This window comes from Lepisma saccharinum, chromosome 17 (assembly GCF_977018435.1).
Source record: "Lepisma saccharinum chromosome 17, izLepSacc3.1, whole genome shotgun sequence".
NCBI classification, from domain to species: Eukaryota; Metazoa; Arthropoda; class Insecta; order Zygentoma; family Lepismatidae; genus Lepisma; species Lepisma saccharinum.
The window spans coordinates 26,790,629-26,815,284 of record NC_139245.1 but is presented as its reverse complement, the minus strand read 5'-3'; the positions used below and the strand labels follow the sequence as shown (position 1 = coordinate 26,815,284).

General features: G+C 36.8%; 1 protein-coding gene across 2 annotated transcripts; it reads left to right on the top strand.

Annotated features, from left to right (window-relative positions):
- Nucleotides 1–216: 216 nt before the first annotated feature.
- Nucleotides 217–22,770, top strand: RFeSP (Rieske iron-sulfur protein). Of its 2 annotated transcripts, XM_083139205.1 has the most exons (6): nucleotides 217–544; nucleotides 5,747–5,863; nucleotides 6,637–6,814; nucleotides 14,998–15,146; nucleotides 18,040–18,210; nucleotides 22,473–22,611. In XM_083139205.1, the coding sequence occupies exons 1-5, from the start codon at nucleotides 340–342 to the stop codon at nucleotides 18,180–18,182; spliced, it is 792 nt and encodes a 263-aa protein (XP_082995331.1). In that variant the 5' UTR covers nucleotides 217–339; the 3' UTR covers nucleotides 18,183–18,210; nucleotides 22,473–22,611. The 2 variants fall into 2 exon arrangements, with proteins under 2 accessions (XP_082995331.1, XP_082995332.1); XM_083139206.1 differs by lacking the exon at nucleotides 18,040–18,210 and having other exon boundaries at nucleotides 221–544; nucleotides 22,473–22,770.
- The last annotated feature ends 1,886 nt before the right edge of the window (nucleotides 22,771–24,656 follow it).

Genomic DNA, 24,656 nt, shown 5'->3' with positions numbered 1-24,656 from the left:
TTGTATGAGAAATTCTGACTAATCGACTATATTTTGCTCATGTATTATAGCACATCTACGGCGTATAGTAATTACACATGGCATAAGTATATATTATCATGTAACAAAATCAGAATGGATGTAGAGGAATTATATAGCTTTCAACGCAACTATAAATTTGCAAATTGTATGTTGGTTCAATAATTTCTCATATCCCCCTAGCGGCAGAATACAGATTTAATATTACGTCACCAACCCGAAACTGCAATCTTCCTTTCCCAGTTTCCTATCCTTTACCAGCACAGCGAGAGAATCACCTAAGTGGTCAAATAATAAGGTGCATTTTTCTAAAGCGGAAAGATGATAAACACTTACAAGCCTGGCACGTTGACAGCATGTCTCAAAGTGACTAGCCAGGCTGTACCATCTTATATTAAGCCGTTGTGTCCACCAGTATTAACATCGGCAAAAGTAGTTGCAGAACCGAAGGCAGAAAAATTAACAAATTACTCCATAAGCCAATGTCTAGCACGCAATGCTATTCGAGTTACATCTGGCCCTGGAGGTTTGTATTTTCTTCTGTTACAGAATCATTTCATTATATGAGTTATCAGCAGTATGCAAAGGCCTTTTCCTTTCCATGTTGAATGAAAAAATATTGAAAAAACCGACAATATCTCTGATGGTAATTGAGTTTTAGCTTTAAACTTAGATCATTTTATAGTTTGTTCTTGAAATGGGCAATAGTGAAAATGTCTTGGGTTTTATTCGCCCCCACAAATTCTATGTTATTTTTCCCGATTTAGTGTAAAATGTTTTGGTAACAGTTTGGTATAGGGAAAACACATTTCACTCGTTCATTTCGTCATTTTTTACATTCGTACTTGCCTGTTACGCATTGCGAAACATTGTTTAAGGTGGGATTTCGCTTCTTTCACGAAAATAGCTTCAAGTTTACACATATCGAGTAATGATTGTTCGTTCCTCTCACACAATATGGCGGATAAATCTTGACTAGCGTTGTCGATGATCAGTGAGTTTGCAGTGTTGCAACCATATTCACCGGAAGAAGTAAAAGTTTACTATCCATCGGACACCTATAACGGTATTATTATCGTATGAGGGAAACACCTACGAATCATATATTTCGGACTTCTTTACATTGCTAACGTGTTATTTTCGAATGCGGAACATTTCTTAAGGTGAAATAATGCATTTCTAACTAAGATAATGTCTATTTCTTCTATTTACGAGTACTTACTGTTACTTGTTGTTTCGAATCTGTAACACATTATGGCCGTGATAGCGTACTGGCTTAGGGGGCGTTCTGAGAGTGTTTTGTCGATTTATGCAGTGTTGCAACTTCGTTCACCGGAAAATATCTACTTTCGTGCCCGGATTTGAAATTATGCTAATACGTCGCAAACCATTGACGTTAGCCTCACAAACCATTGACGTTAGCCCCACAAACCATTGATGTTAGCCCCAAAAACAATTTTCCGTGAGGTTAGGTTAAGTTAGGTTAGGCAACCATAGTTCAAAAAAAAAATTAAAAATACTCGACACGTAGTTCTAGTGAAAACACGGTGAGGCTGAAATACTGGCTACGGGGTTGCATCATCTTAACACACGGAACATTGCACTCTCATGCAGAAAGCAAATGGCGGGAGCAGAAACAGCGTGTCAGACAGATTTTCGCAGAAAACAACACACATTCACATTAGAATGAATCAAATCTATATTCAGGAACTTCCACAACGCTAAAGAAAATGATTTACGTAAGTACTTTCTCCTGTAAATTTGAAGGAATCCGTTTCCCTCATACGATAATGTTACCCCTATAACTTCTGAGTTATTCATGGATAGCCCCACGAACCATGCATCCAAGGTTAGGTTAGGCAAACATAGTTAAAATTGTCAAGTTCAGGCAAAACAATGGCGAGTTTGGAAACACTGACCGGGGGTTACGTCATAGAACGCACGGAACATCTGGTTCACGTAGTCGAACGTAATGGAGGTAAGAGCGTTTGTGCATCGGAGATAAATTAATGTCGAAAAATACATGATTTACTGGCCGAATAAGTTGAACAAACAGAGAAAATGCTTCCACGAGCTTTGAAAAGTCTACAGAAACTCAGTTCTGTAAGTAGTTTCTCCTGGTGTTTTCCCTATACCATATAGTTACCAATGTTTTAAATGTAACGTCTATTTTATATCTATATTTAATTTGACCGTTCCTTCTATGCTTGCAACTTTACATATTTAAGTGCTGTAAAGTTTGGACAGATGTTAATTCTATTGACAGAAACATAGATTTAAGGGTTACCTTAAATGACCAATGTTATTTTATTTGTAAAATTATTTCATCTCATTTCCCAGAATAAAATTTTCGAACATTGTTTGATTTTAAATTCACTTTTCAGTGTTCAATAACATTGGTGGTTTTCCACGTAGCATAGTAAATGTTTAGAGTATTCACTAACAACACTTACTATACCAGACACACTTCTAAAACAAATATTTCAGTTCGTTCCCATTCACTTCCCAAATAACATGCCTACCCCCTCCATATTTTTTTCTGAAGTATTTTGTCTTTGCATTGCAACTACATTATTCTGCCCTGAAAGTAATATTTTCTGAGTACGTTTGAATCTGGTAAATAATAATGCAATATCTTCAAGAGCACAAACTTCGAAATCCCCGTGTATTGTCCGAAATGAAACAAGATTTCCTGTATGTTGAAATGCACCCTATTTACAGTTGTCTCAGATTTTTCAAAGATACGTATGCTTTTGTTACTTCTTGGACTCGGGGTGTATGGAAATTTGATGGGGGGGGGGGGTGCTACACACACACACAAGTAAACTACATGTTGAGATTGTGAACATTTTTGTGGAACTAGTTTCATCATTATGTAGCATTATAAGGCATCCCTAGTTCCTATTGTTTTATTGCAATTTCATCATTCTACGTATTCATTTTTTACATGGTTCAATTTTGATGTAGGTCTGTTAACAAATACTGCCGAGTTTTAGAGATTACTTACGATTGCTTACTGCGTGTTTCCTTGACACTGGTTTTTCACTTCCATGTACTTCTATATAATCCTGTACTTGCCAACAGCCATTCGTTTCTTAGCATAAATACACTGTAAATGTATTACTTATGCTAAGAGAACTAATCCTAACGTAAGAACTTAGGTCATGATAATGAAAGTATTCCTGGAACGTCAGAATGCAAGCTTGTCACGTTGTCTGATAAGGGAAACATGTGTGCGAAACGGGGAGTTTTGCGCAAGGCACCTGAAACATCTTATTTTTGCCCATAAATTGGACTGTTTCAAAATTGAACTTGGCTGATTGGTTTCAGGAAGGTTCCAATTTGCTTCTATATTCATTCTCACTAGTCTACGATACTGTCGCATCTACCAATGGAGAATGCATTGTCCATGGAAAGCACGTATACTTGTGAAAGGTAATTTTTAGCTGTTTTTTTCTCCAACAAATAACTTTGGCAACTTCCAATTGTTTTATGATTTTTTTTTCAAATTCTCCTAGCAGAAAGACTTATTTAACGTAGAATTTTGGAAATCACTGTCACATGAAATTTGAACCTTCCTTAAAGTAATGAGCACTGCTTGGATTTGAAAAAGAGTTATTTATGTTTGGAAAAAAAACTGGGGTACCCTTTTCTACACCCTCGAATTTTCGCACATTTCAAATATTCTCGTTACAAAAATTAGTTCTTCATAATAAACGATGTTTCTAAATAGCACGGAAAGTAATTTTTTAGATCTACGTGCTACGAAACTTACGTTTTTTATGAAATTAAAATTCCTTGCGTAACGTCAAAAAGGTTTTTCACAACTTTATGATGGCGAATGATGCATTCATGTCACAGGCGCAAGTCTGAAGATTTCGGATCATCGATTTATGTCACAGGCGCACATCTGATTTTTTTTCTTTTTCTTATGATTGACTTGTGCAATAGGAACATTTGCGATTGCGATATGTTCTTTGTGTGATATATTGGCGGATTGGACATTTCAGACATTCAATTTCATTTATGCGACTTCAGAAATTGGATATAATAATTTTTTTTTTGGCAACTGCATGCCGTAAAGGGGAGGGTTGTTTTTTCTAAATGACTTGTGGGATGGGATAATTTGCGACTTCTAATTATTATGATGGGAAGGGAGTGGAGGTTGGTATTCTGTGGAAAAGGACAACAAGGACTTTCAACGTAGGAAAACAGTGAGAAATAGTGTTGGGGGCAGATGACTTCGGCCAATTTCTAACATGCCTTTAAAAGGAACACTATAGATACAGGCGGGGCCACGGTAGCGGTAGGGGGCGGTAAGTCAATTACCCCAGGGGCGGAGCCCGGAACCGGCGGGAAATTTTGACTCAACAATTTGAAACGACAAAATCGCAACTTTAAAAGGCTGTACAGTCCTAAATACTTCTTTCCGCGCTCCAATTTTTTTTACTCACAAATAAGATCACATAACCTTCATAATGAAAAAAAAAAATTTCTAAATTCGAGGGTGTAGAATAGGGTACCCGACCTGTATTCTCTGTTGACAAGAGACAGTAAGTTTCATAGACTAGTGAGAATAAATGTAGAAATAAATCAGAACCTTAGTAGAATGCCTTTAGGGACTTTATTTTAATGCTAAGAGATTACTACTTTCATCTAGTCAAAACACCTATAACTAATTTATTTCGTCCTTTTTAACATTGCGGCTTACTTATTGTGCATTGCGGAACATTCTATAAGGTGTAATTATGAATTTCTGACGAAGATAACTTCAATTTTTAATGTAACGAGTAATTATTGTTCTTCCTTTTTTCGCTTGCGTGACACAATATGGTGTGAGCATTTTGGATCATCGCACGTCATGCTTGTATTTTGTCGATTTGGAGTGGGTATGCAGTGTTTCCAAGCTTGTAAACTAAAAAAATACATACTTCTATGTTAATTTCCTATTTTTTTCCCGGGTTTTAAATTGTACTAATACGTAGAACCATGCACAGGTAGCTCCACAAACCATTCACGGATAGCCCCACGAATCATTCACAGTAAGGTTAGGTTAGGCAAGCATAGATAAAATTTGGGGTCTCACAATCTTTTTGGAAAAAGACGGGGTAGTTGGAAACAGTGACAGGGGGTTACGTCATCAAACGCACGGAACATCCGGCTGAGGTAGGGAAAGTACATGGAAGCAACGGCAATTGCGATATTTTTATAGATAAAAACATGAATTATGGCTAAAAAAGATGAAACGATGACCGAAAATATATTCAGGAACTTCAACAATGCTACAGAAAGTGATTTGTGTAAGTAGTTTCTTCTGTAAAAATGAAGAAATCCATTTTGACTAGTCGAAACTGTTACCGCTAAGAGAACCAAACCTGACCTGCCTAACGTAACCACGAAAGCATATATTAAACAAGATCTAAGTAATCGCTAAAACACCACATTATGTGTTAACAGACGTAAATCGACAACGAACCATGTGAAAATTGCATTCTTAGTATGATGAAATTGCAATAAAACAAAAGGAACTTGGGCCATAACTTTTTCGAAATCCAAATGTTGCTCATTACTTTAAGGAAGGTTCAAATTTCGTGTGAAATGATTGCTAAAATTTAGGACAGTTGGAAAATATCATAAAACAATTGGAACCATTATCAATTTAGAGAAAAGTCTCATTCTGTTAAAGCTGTTGATTCCTATGATGATTCTGAATATTATTCTATTTCAGTCACAACACAAGCACGATTTGCTCATACTGATATTCAGGTACCAGACTTCTCAGAGTACAGACGAAAGAGTGATAGTGAAGAGGCTCGCAAATCTTTTACTTACTTAATTGGTGCAGGTAAGTGTAATCTGTTGTTAATGCAAATCTTTTTTTTATTTTATAGAGTGGCTACCATTTCCACTAGACATCACAAATTTTTATTCCTTGAGAGGAATTTTTGTGATTTAAAAGTTAGTTTGGGGGAAGGGGTCATTGCCTCCAAATTTGGAAGCTCATGGACTGTCACCACGGTCAATTTAGTGTGCAGAGTAATTTTCATTAACAAATATATTGAAGTGGAAATATTCTGATTAATTGCAATATTTCGGTGCCCGAAATATAACATGCCAATGAAAATTAGCACTTACCAACTTAATTTAATGATATTGGCCAGAGGAAACTAAAAGATTCCATTAGACAAATTTACCGCCCGCAGGCTCACAAAGGTTCAGAACCCTTGCTTTATGGTACAAGTGAAATAAATTCTGAATTAGTGACCATAAATGAAATTTGTGTCCAAAGAAGATTGATGTAGTATTCTTGTTTATGATTGCTTTTATTTTTTTAATAGAGTAAATAAGCCTTTGAATAAATTTCAAGAGAATATTAGTTGCCATCCATGTAATCTGTCATCATCCGCCTCCATGTCATGAAAATAACTTTTATTGTGAGTGGTAGAGAAAAGTGATTTAGATCTCACCAATGGCTTTATTCTAAGTTCCTTACTTAACATTTGCATAGAAATAGATATTGAAAGCACTCAAAAAGTGCCAGATTTAGTCCCTACGTGAGCCTCAGTTTTCACAAGTTGTAATTGCAAGCTTTTGTTTAATTTGGATTATTCTTTGCAGGAGGGTGTGTGGGAGGAGCCTATGGAGCTAAAGTTCTTGTTACACAGTTTGTGAGCTCCATGAGTGCAGCCGCCGATGTGTTGGCTCTGGCAAAGATAGAAGTAAAATTGGCTGATATTCCGGAGGGAAAGCATGTTACTTTCAAGTGGCGTGGAAAGCCTTTGTTTATTAAACACAGGTGAGTTGTACAGTATTTTCCACCACATCGTATCACAAAAGACTCCTTTTCGTTAATGTTGTTTGCATAGGATAGTAAGGTAAAGTTTTCCTTGCATACAGCACCGTGCCATGAAGGCACATTGTATGGGATGTGGGGGTAGGCCCCTCACATTCTCAATCGCCAGTTTTTTTTTTAATGATGTGGTCAGAACCATACTCCCACCACCTTGCCCCCCAAAATTGCCCCGGGTACCCATTTTTTTAGGCTGGGTGAGCCCTAGAGCTAAAAATGTACTACTTGAATATCTTATGTATGTTTGTGTGAATATTGAATTTATTAAAGTTTTATAGCATTCAAGTAGTCAGTTTTTATGATAGGAATGAATAATTTATCACTGTCAATTGATTTATGATGTATATACAGTAAACTCTCAGTTATCGATACTTCTGCATATGCTTATTTGTAGATATAACCGTGTGTTAATATTAAAGGTACTTATAATGAAATCTGAAAATCCTAATTTTTGGTACATAATATATTCATACTGAACTGTTATGGGGAGGGATTGTATATTTTTATCAGGTCCCCCACCAGAGATATCTACCTGTGAAAGGTGCACTTTTTTCACTTTTTAATCATTTCTAGAAAAAAAAGGGGGGCAACCTGGTGAATGAGCACATCTATATCAGAGCTCTTTATCCAGTAAAGCTCAACTTTCTGACCATTTCCCTTCTTGCAAATATTATCTCCTAAAATCGGGACTTTTAGCGTCAATAACCTACTTTTTCAAATGTAAATTTCACCCTTTCATAATTCATATACAGGGTGATCGAAAAGTCCCCGAGCCCAAACTTCAAAAAAAAAAAAAAAAAAAAAATCACCGGTCGTTATTATGATAATGTCAAAATTTCTGTGGAAGCTGGTTTTCGAGGGTCTTGGCTGTACACGACACAAGAGATGGCGCTGGGGAGTGGCACTAGCAGTCGTGGCGAGGAAATGAACTACGAGCAATGCTGGTAACAAAATAATCAGGTAAACCAAACCAAGAGTTAACCTAAACTGTGACCCCACAAGAAAAAATCGGGTGTTGTTAAATCGGGTGATCTTGCCGGCCAAAGCCCTGATGAAATCAGGCGGTCATCAAAAAATTCACGCAGAACTGCCATGGTGGCATTGGACGTATGGCATGTTGCCCCGTCTTGTTGCAACCACACATCTCGTTCATCGGCATACAAAAGCGCGATAAACTGCTGTATAATGTCCTGGTACACAATAGAATTCACCCGGTTTTCGAAAAAAAATCCTCCTCCACCGACAAAGTCATCCTTGCAACTGGCGTGATTATTTTGTTACCAGCACTGCTCGTAGTTCATTTCCTCGCCATGACTGCTGGCGCCACTCCCCAGCGCCATCTCTTGTGTCGTGTACAGCCAAGACCCTCACAAACCAGTTTCCACAGAAATTTTGACATTATCATAATAACGATCGGCGAAAAAAATAATTGAAGTTTTGGTTCGGGGACTTTTCGATCACCCTGTATAACAATGGCTAATACACAGTCTTGTAGCTTACAGTTTGTTGATCATTTTGGTTTTTGTTCCACAATGATAGGATAATTAGGGGCTGAGAGATTTCATATTGGGTAACCCCTTACGACACCACCAAATGGCGGATCTTTGAAAACAAATATGGCTGCCACTTGAAACCTACAGCCACTAAAATTAAAATAATGACTGTTTTCAACTAACAACATGGTAAAGTAACTGCTCAGAAAAAAATAGATTTTTTAAAAATTGTCGAGCAACAAGGATTGGACCACTTGACATTGATTGTCCCAGCCTTTTCTGAAAAAAAAAAAAAACATTTTGAGTGGGTTTTTCTGGAAAAAACCTGCGTGGGGAAAACTGGGCTGGGCACACCTGATTTCAGAGCATGAAGTATGGGTTTAGAATACTGGAAATAAGTTTACAGTTGGGGGAAACTAATTTGTATCTTCTCTACAGAAATGATGTTGAACTTAGTTTGTGTAAACAACCATACTAGAGTTGCTGCTATCTGAAGCATTTCTGTTTTCCCATGGAGAATGTTTCATATATGAGAAGGAAGTTTGGAAATACTTTCGGCTCGCAAACCTCATAAACCTTACTTATTCAGACCAAATACAAATAACGTCCTCCGTGGCTGTGCTGTCTAAGGTGCTGTGCTTTAGGCTGTGACTGCGGGACGGCATGGGTTCGAGTCCGCCTGGGTTCTCGGCCTGTGGCAACCCACCACCATGAAGAGATTTGGGGTCTACGATATTTCAGATTGGGTAACCCCTTACGACACCACCAAATGGCCTATCTTTGAAAACAAATATGGCTGCCACTCGAAACCTACAGCCACTAAAATTAAAATAATGACTGTTTTCAACTAACAACATGGTATAGTAACTGCACAGAAAAAATTAGATTTTTTAAAAATTGTCTAGCAACGATTTTCTCATATCCTGGACCACTTGACATGGATTGTCCTGGTTGTAAATTATTGCTTTAAATAATTGTGAGGTTCTAGAATTGTCAACAGTTTGAGAAAACTTGTAAAACAAAGGCTTAGCCAAGCTTATAATACTCAAAATAATTAGTGTGGTACAAGTCACAGTGGGTTTTTCAGGATATTTTTCTCAAATCATGCTAGAAATGGACTTTTAACAGAAATATTAGGGTAAATGAAAAAGTAAAGGCAATTTTCACATAGCATCTTTATTTCCACACAAGAAGAACAACTACACATATCACTTTTCCACATATGCTCCCTGCACGGCAATCAGCTTCTGTATCCCGTCCGCGAAGAATTGGTTGGTCACGAAGCCACGTCTGCACCGCCTGCTGGACCTCGTCATCTGACCTGAACTGACAACGACGCAGCTTTAAAGCGGTCCACCCACTCATACACCTTTCGTTGGGTCATGGTGCTAGCTCCATACTGCGCTAACAGCTCACGGTGGATGTCTGCCTGTTTGACTCCCTCCGATCACAGAAAGCGCACTACGGCACGCTGTTCCTCGATGGTGCATTCGTGGAGTGGTGCGTCCATATGTGTGTCCTTTTAGCTCCGCAACACTCGACTGAATGGGGCAGTGATGGATACTCCTACTCCCACGTCACTCCAAGTATACTCGTGGTGACATCAGACACACCCAGTCTTCATGTATTCTTGCGAAAACACAAAATTGCCTTTAGTTTTTGATTTACCTAGTAATACGAACATATATCCAGGAAACAAAAAATCGAAAGGGTCTGAAATATTTAGATAAAACATTGAATGAACAAAGCTTATAATTTTGAAATGTGGCAGCACTTTATATATCAGTCACTTCCGTATATGGGCAAGCCACATAGTTTCACCTGTGACGATCAACTTTTACAATAAATTTTTCCATGTAAAAAAAAAAACATTACAAAGGAGAATTGAGTATGTTTTATTGAAATGTCGTGAAAGTAGAATAAAGTTAACTGTGGTATAATGAAATCAAACGCTTTTCAAATGATTCATTTCATTTCTCAAAATTTAGTACATGTTCAAATGTTCTGTTTTCTTTCCAATGCCTTGCACGGAGAAAGTAATCCCTTCCTCCCTCCAGTTCAGTGCATTGATTGAACGTAATGGGTTGCTTGCGCATGTAGGATAAATGTTATTTGTGGTTAGAAGCTCTATACCCAAGAAGTCTGTCTCATAATTAGGGACCGGACCACATGTCACCCCGTAACTGGTTGATGATCTCTCATCTCAGAGTAGGTTCAGGTGGGAATGCAGCCGGCAGTTGGTAGGTAGGCCTGGGCCCTCAATGGTCTGCTGCGGTACGGGTTATGTATGTTTTTAGTTTAATCATTTCAAGGTGTGAGACCTTCATTGTCAATTCTTAACTATCGTATTGTGACACACTTTTGGTGTGTGCTATGAACCTTAAAGGTTCAGGGATCGAACCAGGATCCCTTAGATAAATGTGGCTCTTACCATTTGGGGGTAAGAGCTTGGTAGCTTGGATGGACTCGCTTTGCTGCATCTGCTGGCTGCAGGAGGTACCTAAATAACTTAACCTATTGAACCTTTAAAAGAATGCATTCGTATTTGGTTATAATAACCTAAGGACTGCAAAGGCAAGGTTGGCATGAGAAAAACATATTACCTGTCTCGTTGTTGAAGCGTAGATCAAAGAGTCTCCAAATTTACTCTTACTCACTTTCTGATGTTTTGTCTCTCAGCATCTCAGCACTTCAATCCCAAATAAAGTTCTTAAACTCACGATCACTTTTCCATTATCCAGCTCGAATGACTCCCTGTCGTTTCCCCAAATCTAAATCCCACTCTTCTCTCTCCAAACTCCAAACTGACTATCTCGACCAACCCCTTTTCAAGCTAAACTTCGACACTCCTGTTTCAGATTCAACTTCCATCCTGTCCATTTAAGCTCCTTCTACTTTTCCTATCAGCCCACTTTTCAATGCAATAACTGGCAAATGCTTTTCGCTGAGGTGGCGCTGAAGTTAACACATTCCTTACTGTTTCCTGCCTGGCTACCTCGTTCAGTGTAACTTGAAAAATGACACAAACTAAGGGATATGTAACAATATCCAGCTGGGCGAAAAACAAATTCCCTCGAATTTTTAAAATGTTACGATAAACTGCAGGTATATTGCCGGTTATGCCAATCCAGTCCCATAGAAGGTCTATTTATTCAGCGAAGAAAATAATAAAATACACCCATAATAGAGAAAAAAAATGGAACCTTAAAACTACTCTAAAACTAAACTGGAAACCAAATTGCAATCAGAATTAGATTTGATTGACATGTGTCAAATCATAAATCTAATTTTGACTATCGAAAATCAAAGTTTAATCTCTGGTTGACTAAAATTGAAATTGAAAATAGAGATGACAATCAAAACGAGAAGTCCAATGTCATGTTTTGTTTGTCTCTTGCATGAATGAGAGGAACGCGTGCATACTACAAAATTTATGCTGAGCGCACATACATTGGCTTCCAAGAATTTTTTATCAACATGAGCCAAGCTGTGACGTCAGCTCGGGTCAAAGAACCATGAGAAATATGTTGATACGTCAAACATACACACACCAACGAACTCGGCCAAACCTCTCACGAGAGGCAGCGCAAAGAGTCACTTATCACTTGTCAGCTGAACTGACGTCAGAATGAGCATGAGTTGTGGCTCCTCCCACTAAGCATGTGGGGGGGGGGGGCAAAGCATGTGGAGTACGGGAGCAACAACTCACACCACAATAAATTGTGGGTCAATTTGTACGGAGCACTAATATAAGAAGATCCATATGAATATATATTGTATCGAAGCGCACGCATGTTCTCCGTCCATTGAATCTCTCTGAGAAAAATATATGCATAAATAAAAGTACAATCATCCAAAAAAAAAAAAATGTTGAAAAGATATCTCATAGAATAGTGAAATGCTACACTGCATTATATGTTAATATACCCAAAAAAAATTGTCCAACACCGTCCATTAGATATGAGTAGATATCGAATACACACATGATATGTAAAGAAAACCCAACTTATTCCACTGCAAATACATAATTTGTGGAATATTAAAAGTAAAGTCCATTATATGTGTACATCTTGGTTAATAAAGTAGAATCGTACGGTGGAAAAGTTCCAATTAAAAGTTCGGAATGTTTTAAAATCGTGAAAGCACTTTGGTGTAGCGTGTAAATTCCACTGCACTCCATGGGTTCTGTGCATGCAAAAGTGTTTTCAACTGTGAAACTCTGGAACAAATTTGTGGCATAATTTACATCCCAATCATCACGTGAGAAGATCTGTCCTTTGTAGCTAAAGGAACAAAAAGTGTTCATGATTGTACCACTGGATGTAAAATTCTGGTAGTGACGTGTGCTGAGGAGGGAAGGGGGGGGGGGGTAAAAATCTTGAAGATCGGCCGGTGAACAGAATGAAGAAACAGTCGGAATAACTTTTGCTGCCAACTGTACTGCTGAAATAGCAGTCAGGGGAAGATGCTGCTGTCACCGGACTAGGGAAACTAGTCTCGTAAAATCTGCCATGCTGTAGAAGTAACAGCTAAAGTAGGTGTGCTTGGCGGGTTGCATAGGCCTGCACTCGAAGATGGTAACACTTGTGGTGGGGACTGTACATGAAAGTATAGCTGTTCTTGCTGCGTATGGGCGTTTGAATGGTAAACAAGTCGAGAGAGACTGAAGATTGGGAAAAGGTGTCATGCTTCTGGACACATGAAACTTGTAGACTGGGACACATGATGGGAAAATTGTTCATCTACTGCATCACTTTGAGCTGGAATGTAGTTCTGACTGGAACTCCAGCGGAAATGGAGAAAGTACCTTAGGGAAAGAGGTGTGTCTCCGCTGCATCTGGAGGGCCGTAGCATAGAAATGGGATGGTGGCTAGCACAAATCCCATCGGCCAATGGTCGCAGTGAAGTCCTGAGTTCGAGGAGGCCATGCGAAGTACTCTGCAGGTTTATGGATGCCGGGTGAAAACTGAAACTGCTCACTCCACGGACTGAGAGGCGAAGATGGATGGAATCGCTCTCTGAGGGCCACTAGCTCGTGGAACTCCCATGTTGAGGCTTCAAGGAGGTCTCTGCCATGCGACGTAGATGTATTCGAGATACAACACATTAGTAGGTTAGTATAGGTATGAGGTGGCAAAATGAAAAAAAACAACTCAAAAGATTACCAATTTACAGTCTTAAATCACAATAAACCAGAGTATGCCATTCAATAAAAGTACAATATCACTAAATCTGGGGCCAATGTTAAATAAAATATAATAATAATAATGATCAGTAAAGGGAATTTAAATCATTATTTAATAACTTCATAGCAAAAAAAAAAAGTTAAAAAATTGCTAATGGACATGACTTGATCATAACTGGAGTGCAAACGTGGTGAAAATTATGGATCAAAGGCTAACAAAACTGCAATAAGTGTCCGTAAATCTACAGAGGTTTGAGAAAGCAATTAGTATGCGAATCGGAACAAAATTTTGAATGTAACCGTGATCGGAAAGGTAACTGAAGTAATGTAATAAGTGAAGGTTAAATTCTTATGTGGTAGTTGAACAAAAATTCTTGTAATAATGATATAAAGCATGGCCGGTAAGTGCGAAATTCCAGACGACAAGAAGGAATTTGGCGATTGAGTATTTTGAGAGAACTATCTCATGTAACGGGATTTCTGTGGCCAAAGATTGATTTAATTTCTGTAAAGCTAGATTCATATCTGTCCAATCCGGAAGAATGATGTCAGAAAAATTAAATGGTAGAGGAACATCTAACGTCGCGACTGTCGTGTCTAGCAATTGGCGAGTGTGGATAATCTCATCAGCAAAAATGAGTTGATCAAAGTCATTGTAATGCAAAAACACAGATTGATCGTCCAAAACAGAGATGGTAGATTGAGTGTTGACATTTCCATGGAGAATTTGAGACAGTTATGTTAACAGAAAATATTAAATAGTTTTTGATTCAGTGAACAAAAACAATACAAATTGAATGTTCCAATATATTACTTTCAGGGAAAAATGTATTTCATTTTTAAAATTTATAAACATAACCTGAAAAAAACAATAAAACCCAGTTTTGCCCAGTGTTTTATTGGGTTTTATCTGGGGAAAAAACTGAAAACCCCCACCCTGGTTGTTTTTTTTTTTTTAAAAAAAAGCAAAATGCCAACCCTGCCTGTAATACTTGTGAAAGTCATTACACAATTGGAACCTAAATCATGTAAATATTCATATACAGCACCATTTTTTTTAAATGTCAAAAATAGGGCAGAAGGCACGATTTATGAGAATCCAAAGAAATATGTCTGTGTTTCCATCTTCTTAGAGTGTAAAATGACATAGTTGAAGTGAACTGCAGTCTAGAATAGAAAGCCAAAAAAAGGAAAGGCTTTAGGACCCAATGCACTTATATGTTGAGAATTGAAGAAATAAGTATGTGCTATACTGTATGTTTATGATGAAACAAGCTATATGCTACTTCCATTGCATGTTATCATAAGTTCAGTGGAAACTTTATCTCATTATTTGTTAATTGAAGTCACCCAAAAATCATGATCAAGGTTTCACTATATATTGTATAAACTGTAATTTAATTTTACATGAAGGAAAGGCAAATTAATATATCATCATTTCTTTTTTATAGAACACAGGAAGAAATAGAGAGAGAAAGTCAAGTTGATCTTGCAAGTCTCCGTGATCCACAACATGACAAAGACAGGGCACCGCGGCCAGAGTGGTTGATATTGATTGGTGTTTGCACACATCTTGGATGTGTTCCTATTCCTAATGCAGGTAGGCAGTCTATGTAAACATGCAAAAGTACATTTTTCCTAACAATGAATGTTCTACTTTCAGCTCCAGGGAAATTTTTCTTTAATGTATATTTTTCCATTTGAACCAGTACTTTTCTTCCATTAGCATTACTGATAACATCAGTAAGGCTGTATGTCAGTCAAGGTGCTGTTCTCAGCATCTATGAATACCATTGGGAAAAATTTCTTCTGCTCCGTTCACAGGTTAAGAAAGACGTAACTGTAGCTCACACTAATTACATAAAACAGTCTGAAGACCAGATAAGTGCAGACCCTTCTTGATTCTGGTCCTATATCAAAAGTAAAAAATCCCATCAAAACTGCGAAGCTATTAAAGTCAGCGCAGACATATTGACAGACGAAAATGACATCACAAATGCCTTTTAACTTACTTTCATTCTGTGTATGCAGCCTAAAGTGCTAAATATGACGTAAATAATCTGAAAATAGCAATTTCTAACGAACAACTTAGTATTTTGACTTTGCGCAACATCTGCGTAAGCAAAGTAGAAGCTGCCATTAAGAATTTGAAATCCAAATCAATGACCGGCTCCGACAACATACCACCATATATAGTAAAAGGATGTTGCGATATTTTAAAATATCCCTTGCTGCAAATTTTTAACCTTTCCCTCGATACCAATACTTTTCCTTCAAGATGGAAAACATCGTCAGTCTGTCCTATCCCCAAGTCTCACCAAAGATCAAGCTTAGAAAATTATAGACCGATAGCAATCCTTTCTAGTCTTGCTAAAATATTTGAACAAATCATTTACAAGAGGATGTTAACACACGTCAATCCAGTTATCTTTCCTTATCAGCATGGATTTACTCCAAAGAGGTCTACCATAACAAACTTAGTTAACTTTACCCATTACACATGCAATGTACTAGATAACACAGGACAAGTCAATGCAATATACACCGATTTTACTAAGGCATTTGCCAAAATTGACCATGACATTACTACAGAAAATTGCATCATTCAATATTTCACATAATACTTTAAATTTCTTCTTCATATTTAGCCGATCGAATGCAAACTGTAATATACAGAAAAATCAAAAGTCATCCCTTCACACCACATTCTGGTGTTCCCCAAGGGTCCAATCTTGGACCGCTTCTGTTTTTATTACTTATCAACGACTTACCAAATTGCATACAAAATTCTCAAAAGTTGCTTTTCGCCGACGATCTTAAGCTTTTCCACGAAATAACTACCTCTGACGACTGCTTGAAACTACAGGAAGATGTAGACAGTGATTTCTTGGTGTAAAAATAGCAAGTTGGATCTTAACCCAACAAAATGCAGCATAGTCACTTACCCAAAATGCAAAGCTCCTTGTGTGTTTCCATAACGTATTAAAAATGTACAAATCACGCACAAAAATGAAATTAAAGACCTCGGAGTGACCTTTGCCACCAAGCTCAAATTTAATAAGCATATTGAAACTGTTACTAACGACGCTTTCAGAAACTTAGGTTTTATAATCCGGTCAAGCCACGACTTCACGAAAATAGAACCACTCGTACGGTCAAAACTAGAATATGCGTCAGTAATCTGGAATCCCACTCAAATAGACTTAATTCATAAACTAGAACGTATTCAGTCAAAGTTTCATAGATATCTCAAATTGAAAGCCTGTGGAGAATATTCAACATTCAATTCATACGATAATCTAGTCTGAGACCAACTTCAGCAAACTAGCACTCCGACGACAGGTAAATGACCTGCTCTTTCTGTATAAAGTAATTAACGGTATAATAGACGATTCCAACTTATTATCAACCATATCATTTAATATTCCCAGTTAAAACACGTCCCAAGCACAAAATCTTTCATTGCCATAGAGCGAAAACATCAATTCTTTCTACCTCTCTGGTGTGGAGAGCGTGCAACTCTTTCAACACAATTGATATTTTTGCAATGGGTTTATACAATTTTTAAAATATTATTACTGGAACACTGAATCTATTGTAGTAATATTATGTAATTAGAGCACTACAATTGGGGTCAGCCTGTTGAGCTCTATAAATAAATAAATAAACCAGTGTGAGTAAAAAAAAAAAGATGAAATGTTCTGTATATTAATAAAAAATAAGAAATCATTCAGGCAGCCAACATAGAACACCAACTTGATAAACATTAGGATGGAATTCTAGCACTATTCTCTTTAGCCTCAGTGAATCTGGTTAGATGGAATGTATAAATTCAGGACCTGGCAAGAATATAATTTCATCTGTAACTTTTGATATTTTTGTTTCCGATGGAAACATGAAACTTGAAATAACACTAATGTTCATTTTTCAAAGGCGAGAGGTGCATTTTCCTACCATGTTTTGACATGAAATGATGTGAAATGTACTGCAAAGTACGAAATAAACTCTAAAACACAAAATTTAGTCTATTTACCGATGCGACACTTGGTCTAGTCTGAATCATCCTGAGAGTTATGCAAATCATGAAAAATTGATTAATTCTGCTGTAAATATTTGTGAAGCAAAATTGGACTCCCTTACACAGGAGATATTAATGTGCTATTAGAAGGGAAAAGTTTATTTGGCATAATAAGTATAATTTTTAATACCATTTTATATACTGCTTTTGTACCAAAATCTTGGATCTTTCATTCACTATAAAAATGTGGCTCGGCCTATCAATTATAACATTTTCATCTTTGTTACTCTATTATGAAGGTAAATCCAAGACTTCTCTCATTACACATGAAAACGTGGTGCTGTCATACAAAAACAAGTGCTTTATTTGTGTGTGCATTGGTTCAATAGATTTACTACTGTGTATATAGTTCTACAAGGGAATTTTGCCTCATTCTCCCATTGCATGTCTTAAAGCACGCCAGCTTTCTTTTCAGGTGATTTCGCAGGTGGCTATTATTGTCCCTGCCATGGAACTCATTACGATGCATCAGGCAGAGTCCGTAAAGGCCCTGCTCCTACCAACATGGAAATCCCTGTCTATGCTTTCCCAGATGATAATACTGTTATTGTTGGTTAAACCTATTCCTGTTCCTTGATGCAGTGTGGTAATGTCATAGAATCCATTGAAAAATCTATTTTTGAGTAGTTTTGCTATTTGCTACCTTTTTGCTTCTCTCCTTCCCTTTCCCATCTTTCCATATCTAAATAAATGACTCAGATTTTGCCTAAATGGGTGATGGCGGTATATATTTGGTGCATATTATTATGTATCACTTTTTTTTTCATATATCAACATGTGCTGCTCATGAACTTTATAATAGTTGAGTGCAAGTATGTACACTTCTCCAAATGTTACTTGACCGCCCTGAAAGATTTCTAAGTCCAGAAATCGTTAATTTGGCAACATAGCTCTGGAGAACCAGCAGAAAGTAGCCAACTCTACTGCAGGTCCTTCTACTAGGCAAGAAACCCTGTGGTGAAAGATTTACAGTCTTGTTTATAACATTAACTCAGAAACTATATTCGCCCAACATATTAATAGAGAACAAAACAGAAAACTCAAGTATGAGGAATAATTTAAAAGAATACTTGCGATTCGGCATGTTCAAATTAGGATCAGAGAAACTATTGTGAGGTTGGAAACACTGCACTCGCTCGTGGTCAATCTGGATTAAATCGCTGTCAAGTTTGAACACAAAAGGGCATAATTTGAATTGTTTATGCAAATTGTATAACAACACCTTTGCAAATACTGTGCAATGAGCAAAAAGTAACAAATTTCGCAATTTCGAGTGAAAATGTGTTCGTCGGATAGAAAAGTGGTAGTTTGCGCAGTCAACACGTTTCAAGGCATTTGCTACAAGTGAAATTGTAAAGAGATTTTTTTCTTATAAATTAAGGGTCGCAGGTTCAAATCCTGAAGCCTCCTTCCCCCCCAAGTATGGTATTCAGATACATTGAGTATGGAATTCAGTAATTATATAATTCAGAGATGAGATTTGTTTCAAAGCACTAAATTCCCACTCAATCTAGGCATGCTACATGTGAAAAGTCTGCCATTATTTTGAAACTAATTTACACATGCCCTTGATTGTTATTACCATTCATTCTAAGTAATTATTTTTATTATTCTTTGAAAATTAATAGGAATGTTCATCAATTTGGATCGAACAATACCTAAATTGTTTTTGTATTCCAACAGAAAATATTTGGCCAAACAATGAATGTGCTGACTAAGGCTCGGAAGTTAATGAAGAATTCTGAGCCTTCGGAACAACGCTAAACCTGATATCAGTCTGTTTCCCTTTAGCTGGAACTAGAAAACATATTTCTTTTTGCATTTGTCGGCCCTTTTCTTGCTTTTAAGTCATTTTCAATATTTTTCTTTTTTATTACATTTTTCTGAAGTTTAAAACTTATTTTTCTCCTTCCTTGTTGTTTCGTGAAGTTTAGATGCATTTGCTAGCATAACTTATAATTTAAATTTCCTGACATGGTCATTTTAGCAAGTTTACCATTAAACGAATATATGGTCAATGGAAAAGCACAACTATTATTTTCAAGTGAAATATTTAGCAATGCATTAAATAATTAATTGTGGTAAATTTATTTTTCCTGCAACAAACTTAAAATGCTTTGTGTGAAGTCTACTTTTAAGATTCCCTTGCCAGCCTCTGTTATTTCTTTAATTTGTGATTTAAAATAAAGTTAGGCACAATATTACAAAATATATAATCTTATGTCCACCAAGCACAAATTTATTTTCAGTTGCTGGCCGTCTACTGTATCGTGGAAGACCCATTATCAATGGAGGTGAACAATTTATACAAATAAAAGTTGCAGTGTATGTTATGTAACCTTGAAGTTAATTTAAAGAAATCTAAATTAGCACATAACTGCTTTTATCCCTTTACTTTAGTAGTTAGTAGTTTAAACCTCCAAACAGCAGGTTTTATCGAATTATTCAACAACTCTTTTTTCATTTATTAAAAAATCAAGCTTTCATTTTCAGTGCGAAAAATATTTTAGGCAATTTTTTAAATCAATTTCAAGGTTATTCTACAGGTCAACTTCTGAGCCCTAACGATGTCTAAGCTATGCTTCCTGTGTGGTTTCTGCACCTGTCACGTGGTATCAGTGTGTCTGCTTCAATTTAGATACCTGTCTGGAATTTAAGGTATTGGAAGAAATCAGTTATATTCATGAATCTGAAGAAATATTTCGTCAAATGCATCTCGCCTTCTGAAAAATTATCTCCTGTGGTTGGGGATCGATCTTACGACCCCTGTCACACACGTTGAGCATGATACCACTTTCTTCTTGTGCTACTAGTACTAAACATGTAGTTTAAAAAATGACAGTCCATTATTTACGTCCTTTAATTTGACATCTCATATCCGTATTTCTCAAATCACACAAAATGAAATTGTAAATACCCACATGGGATAGTAAGGTGTCTTTCTCCCTCCCTCCCCCCCCTCTCTCTCTCTCTCAATCAATATATGGACATAATTTCACTTTTGCCACTTGTGATAGAAAAGGTTTGTGCTTGGTCGTTCTTCTTTCTACAACATTTCTCAGTACTTTGAACTTCTGAACACAGGAACGCAATATTTGCACATGTATGAGTAATTCCCCGCATGTTTCATATAACTAATAGTGAATACGAATAGATTTTGTTAAACTAAAGGACCTAAATAGTGAACTGTCACTTTTTAAACTACGTGTTTAGTACTAGTGGCACCTGGGGTGTAGCGGTATTGTGCTTGACGTGTGTGAGGGATCATAAGACTTTTCACATGTTGCAGACATTTCATATGTAGCATGCCTAGATTGAGTGGAAAGTTAGTGCCTTGAAATAAATCTCATCTCTGAATTGTAAACCTTACTGCACATAAAAAAAAAAAAATACATTCAGCTGCTGAAAACATTTGTCAAATTCCAAACTGAATTACATTTTGCGAACATTCTGAAACTAAATTATTCAACTTAATTACTAAACTCCATGTATCTGAATGACCAAAATAAAAAAAAGTTTTTAAAAAATATGGAGGATTGAGGATATGAACCTGGGACCATTAATTTCTTGGAAAAAACATAACCGAGACATACTTTACCAATACTCTACAACTTTGCTTGTAGCAAATGCCTTGAAACGTGTTGATGGCTGCGCAAACTACCACTTTTCTATCCGACGAACACATTTTCACTCGAAATTGCGAGAATTGTTACTTTTTGCTCATTGCACAGTATTTGCAAAGGTGGTGTTATACAATTTGCATAAACTATTGGAAATTATGCTCTTTTGTGTTCAAACTTGACAGCGATTTTCTCCAAGTGAGTGCAGTGTTTCCAACCTCACAATAATCCCAATTTTAGCATGCCGAATCGCATGTATTCCCTTAAATTATTCCTCATTCTTGAGTTTTCAGTTTTGTTCTCTATTAATATGTTGGGTGAATGAATATAGTTTCTGACTTCTTATTATAAACAAGAATGTAAAACTTTCACACAGGGTTTCTTGCCTAGTAGAAGGACCTGCAGTAGAGTTGGCTACTCTCTGCTGGTTCTGCAGAGCTATGTTGCCAAATTAACGATTTCTGGACTTGGATAACTTTCTGGACGGTCAAGTAACATTTGGCGAAGTGTACAAAAAATGTGTATTCAAGAAATTTACCAAAAATCTCACAAGTTATTTGTAGGGGTGGATATGGCTCATTCTTTAATTATCATCCCTCAGGCTGATAATATAATAGTGTTATATCGTCCACCACCTCCTGGTTATGCCTCTGAATTTGAACCATATTTAATCCATCAGTTTTTCATTAGCATCAGATTCACTGTATCTTGAATGTATGTAAAATTGAATATACTTTTTCAATAGCTCATTCATACTAGCTTATTTTCTTGGCCCATATTCAAATTGTAGAACAGAGCTCGTTTGTATGTTAAGTGGAATAGTAGTTACTGCTTGTACATGAAGAATTATTTGTAGATAATTAGAATATCATCCACTTACGTAAGCATTATAATGAAAATTTTGAATATATAAGCACAATTGGAAAAGATTTTATAAAGCTTTTCTTAAAATACATGAAATACAAAAGGTGTGACTGACTGGAAATGAAATATTAATTCCGTTCATTTTTTCACATACATGAAAGGTTTTGTTTTTTTCCATATACGTATATATATAGAGCAAAGGTATTCTCTCAAGCTAAAAACTAAGCATCTGCAAACAGTCTGACACATCTGTATCTTGTGTGTCTTGTACTGATTTAATGCTTTCTTGTAATTTGCAATATACAACATGCGTGCTTCATTGGAAATAACCGAACAAAATTTTCACAAATTGCTTTCTTTGCAGGTGACTTTTTTGGCTACTATTGCCCTTGCCATGGTTCCCATTACGATGCCTCTGGGAGAATACGGAAAGGCCCGGCTCCCCTAAACTTGGAAGTCCCACCTTATGAGTTCCCAGAGGAGGGGAGTCTCGTTGTTGGTTAAATATGGTAGTGATTTGATTGCAGAATTTTAACTGTAGAAATTAATTTGTTTTCAGTATTTGAGAAACAGTTGCATATCTGCTTCAACTCTTGTTCAAATACTTGTATGTGAAGATTGTAATATATATTTAATGTCCAACAATAAACCGTTGAAGGTTCTGAAGTAATATTATTTTGTCTAGTGTAGCAATAAAATATAAAAGTCTGATGGGAAAGTATATTAATTAGGGATGGGCCGATACCAATAAAGTACCGATATAAAATTTACCGATACCGATAACCGATATTCTACCGATCCGATATAAAATTAGAAATGGTCCTTGAAGAACCTGAAATGTTCATTGATCTCCTTAATAACTGTGTGTTTTGAGGTGACTGCAGTGCAAGAGAAGCTAAATATTTAGACATTTACTTTTTAGAAAGAAGAGCATGGAAATTATCCATAAAAATTACAACAAAATGGCAGAATTTTGCACTAAATTATAAGATATTTATCGATATATCGGATCGGTAAAATAATCGGTAATTTTACCGATACACCGATATGCCTATATCGGCCGATACCGATAGAGTACTGATTAATCGGTCCCATCCCTAATATTAATTGTATTAGATAATCAGTAATCAATTGAACCTTTCGAACTGAAGCAACACAAGCTGCTCATGTTGGCTGCGTGTCGCTCAGACTATGCTATTTACTCAATACCCTGTATTGTGCTGCCTCAAGTTTGTTGTTCACGTATGCACAGTCAATGCTTCACTGCGTGCTATATTTAGACTCTAGAAGAGAGCCCAACCGGATGCCTTACAACATGTTTAAAGCTCTAATTTGTTGATATAATAAAGTATCGATATGTACAATGTTTTAAGATTTAAAAATGTTCTTTTCGCTTTATCAAGTTTTTTGATGAAGTTATCGGCTGTAATTTGCCTTCAACAATGTTTAAAGAGGCAGTGTTTTGGACATTTATGGCGTGACTGCTTTTATTTTAAAAATCCAACACATGGAGGCAGTTTAGTCTAAAATAGATCAGTCAACGTGGTAAAGTACTCTAATGCATTGTTTCTCAACTGCCAGGCTCTCGTATCAACTATACTGAGCTGCGAAAGGTTCTGCTGAAAGTGGTTGACGAATAACACAATCCTAATATCACATTGAGTTATGAGTTTTAGTTTTAGAAGTGCATTTTATGCAGAAATAGACTAATTAACCAACTGGACCTACCTGGTGTCTCCACCGGGTATCGAACCCAGGATAACTTAATTACAAGGAGACGACGTTATCTACTTCGTCATCCATATTTATATATTTGTCCTACATGTAATGAAACTATTATTACTCTTTATGATTATGCTAGAATTTATTTAATATTTAATTTGGAAGCAGCCCCGGCGCCCACCCAGCATCAAATGACATGGGTACCTGGGGGGTAAAGGTGGTCAGGGGTGTGATGCTGATCACATCACCACCCCCACTCACGACCGGATCAAGAAAGTGTGAGGCGTTACCCCGACACCCCTATACACCTTCATGGCATGGTGCTAAGCACAGGGGAGCACTTTACCTTTTTTTTAAAATTTAATTCCATGGGTACATGTTAATTCATGCATAAAATATTAAATACTGGAAAGGTATTTACGAGGAAAACTCTTGGGCTAAAGGTATTGACTTTAAAAAAAATACCAGGACATGGTTTCACAAAGGTTGAGAACCAATTCTCTAGTGTTTGGGTCTTCGGTTTATCCAGGCTGGAAAGTCTAGCGTTTACAGTTTGAGGTCAGTGCATATTATTTCTCAGTTTCTCATGCACAACATGCCTCTCCCAAGTTTCAATAACTTCCACACATGTTACAGCATGATTTACATTAACAATGTCTCGTTACGTTTTTTTCAGGTGACTACTAAATTGATTAATGCAATTATATTGGTACCATCATGCGAACTGAGCAAAGAAACAAGTGTCACGTGCACCTTGTCTCTTCGCTGTGAATTCTCCCAGTGTTTTGCAAAGTGTGGTTAGTCTTAATCTTTAGCAGACAGTTAG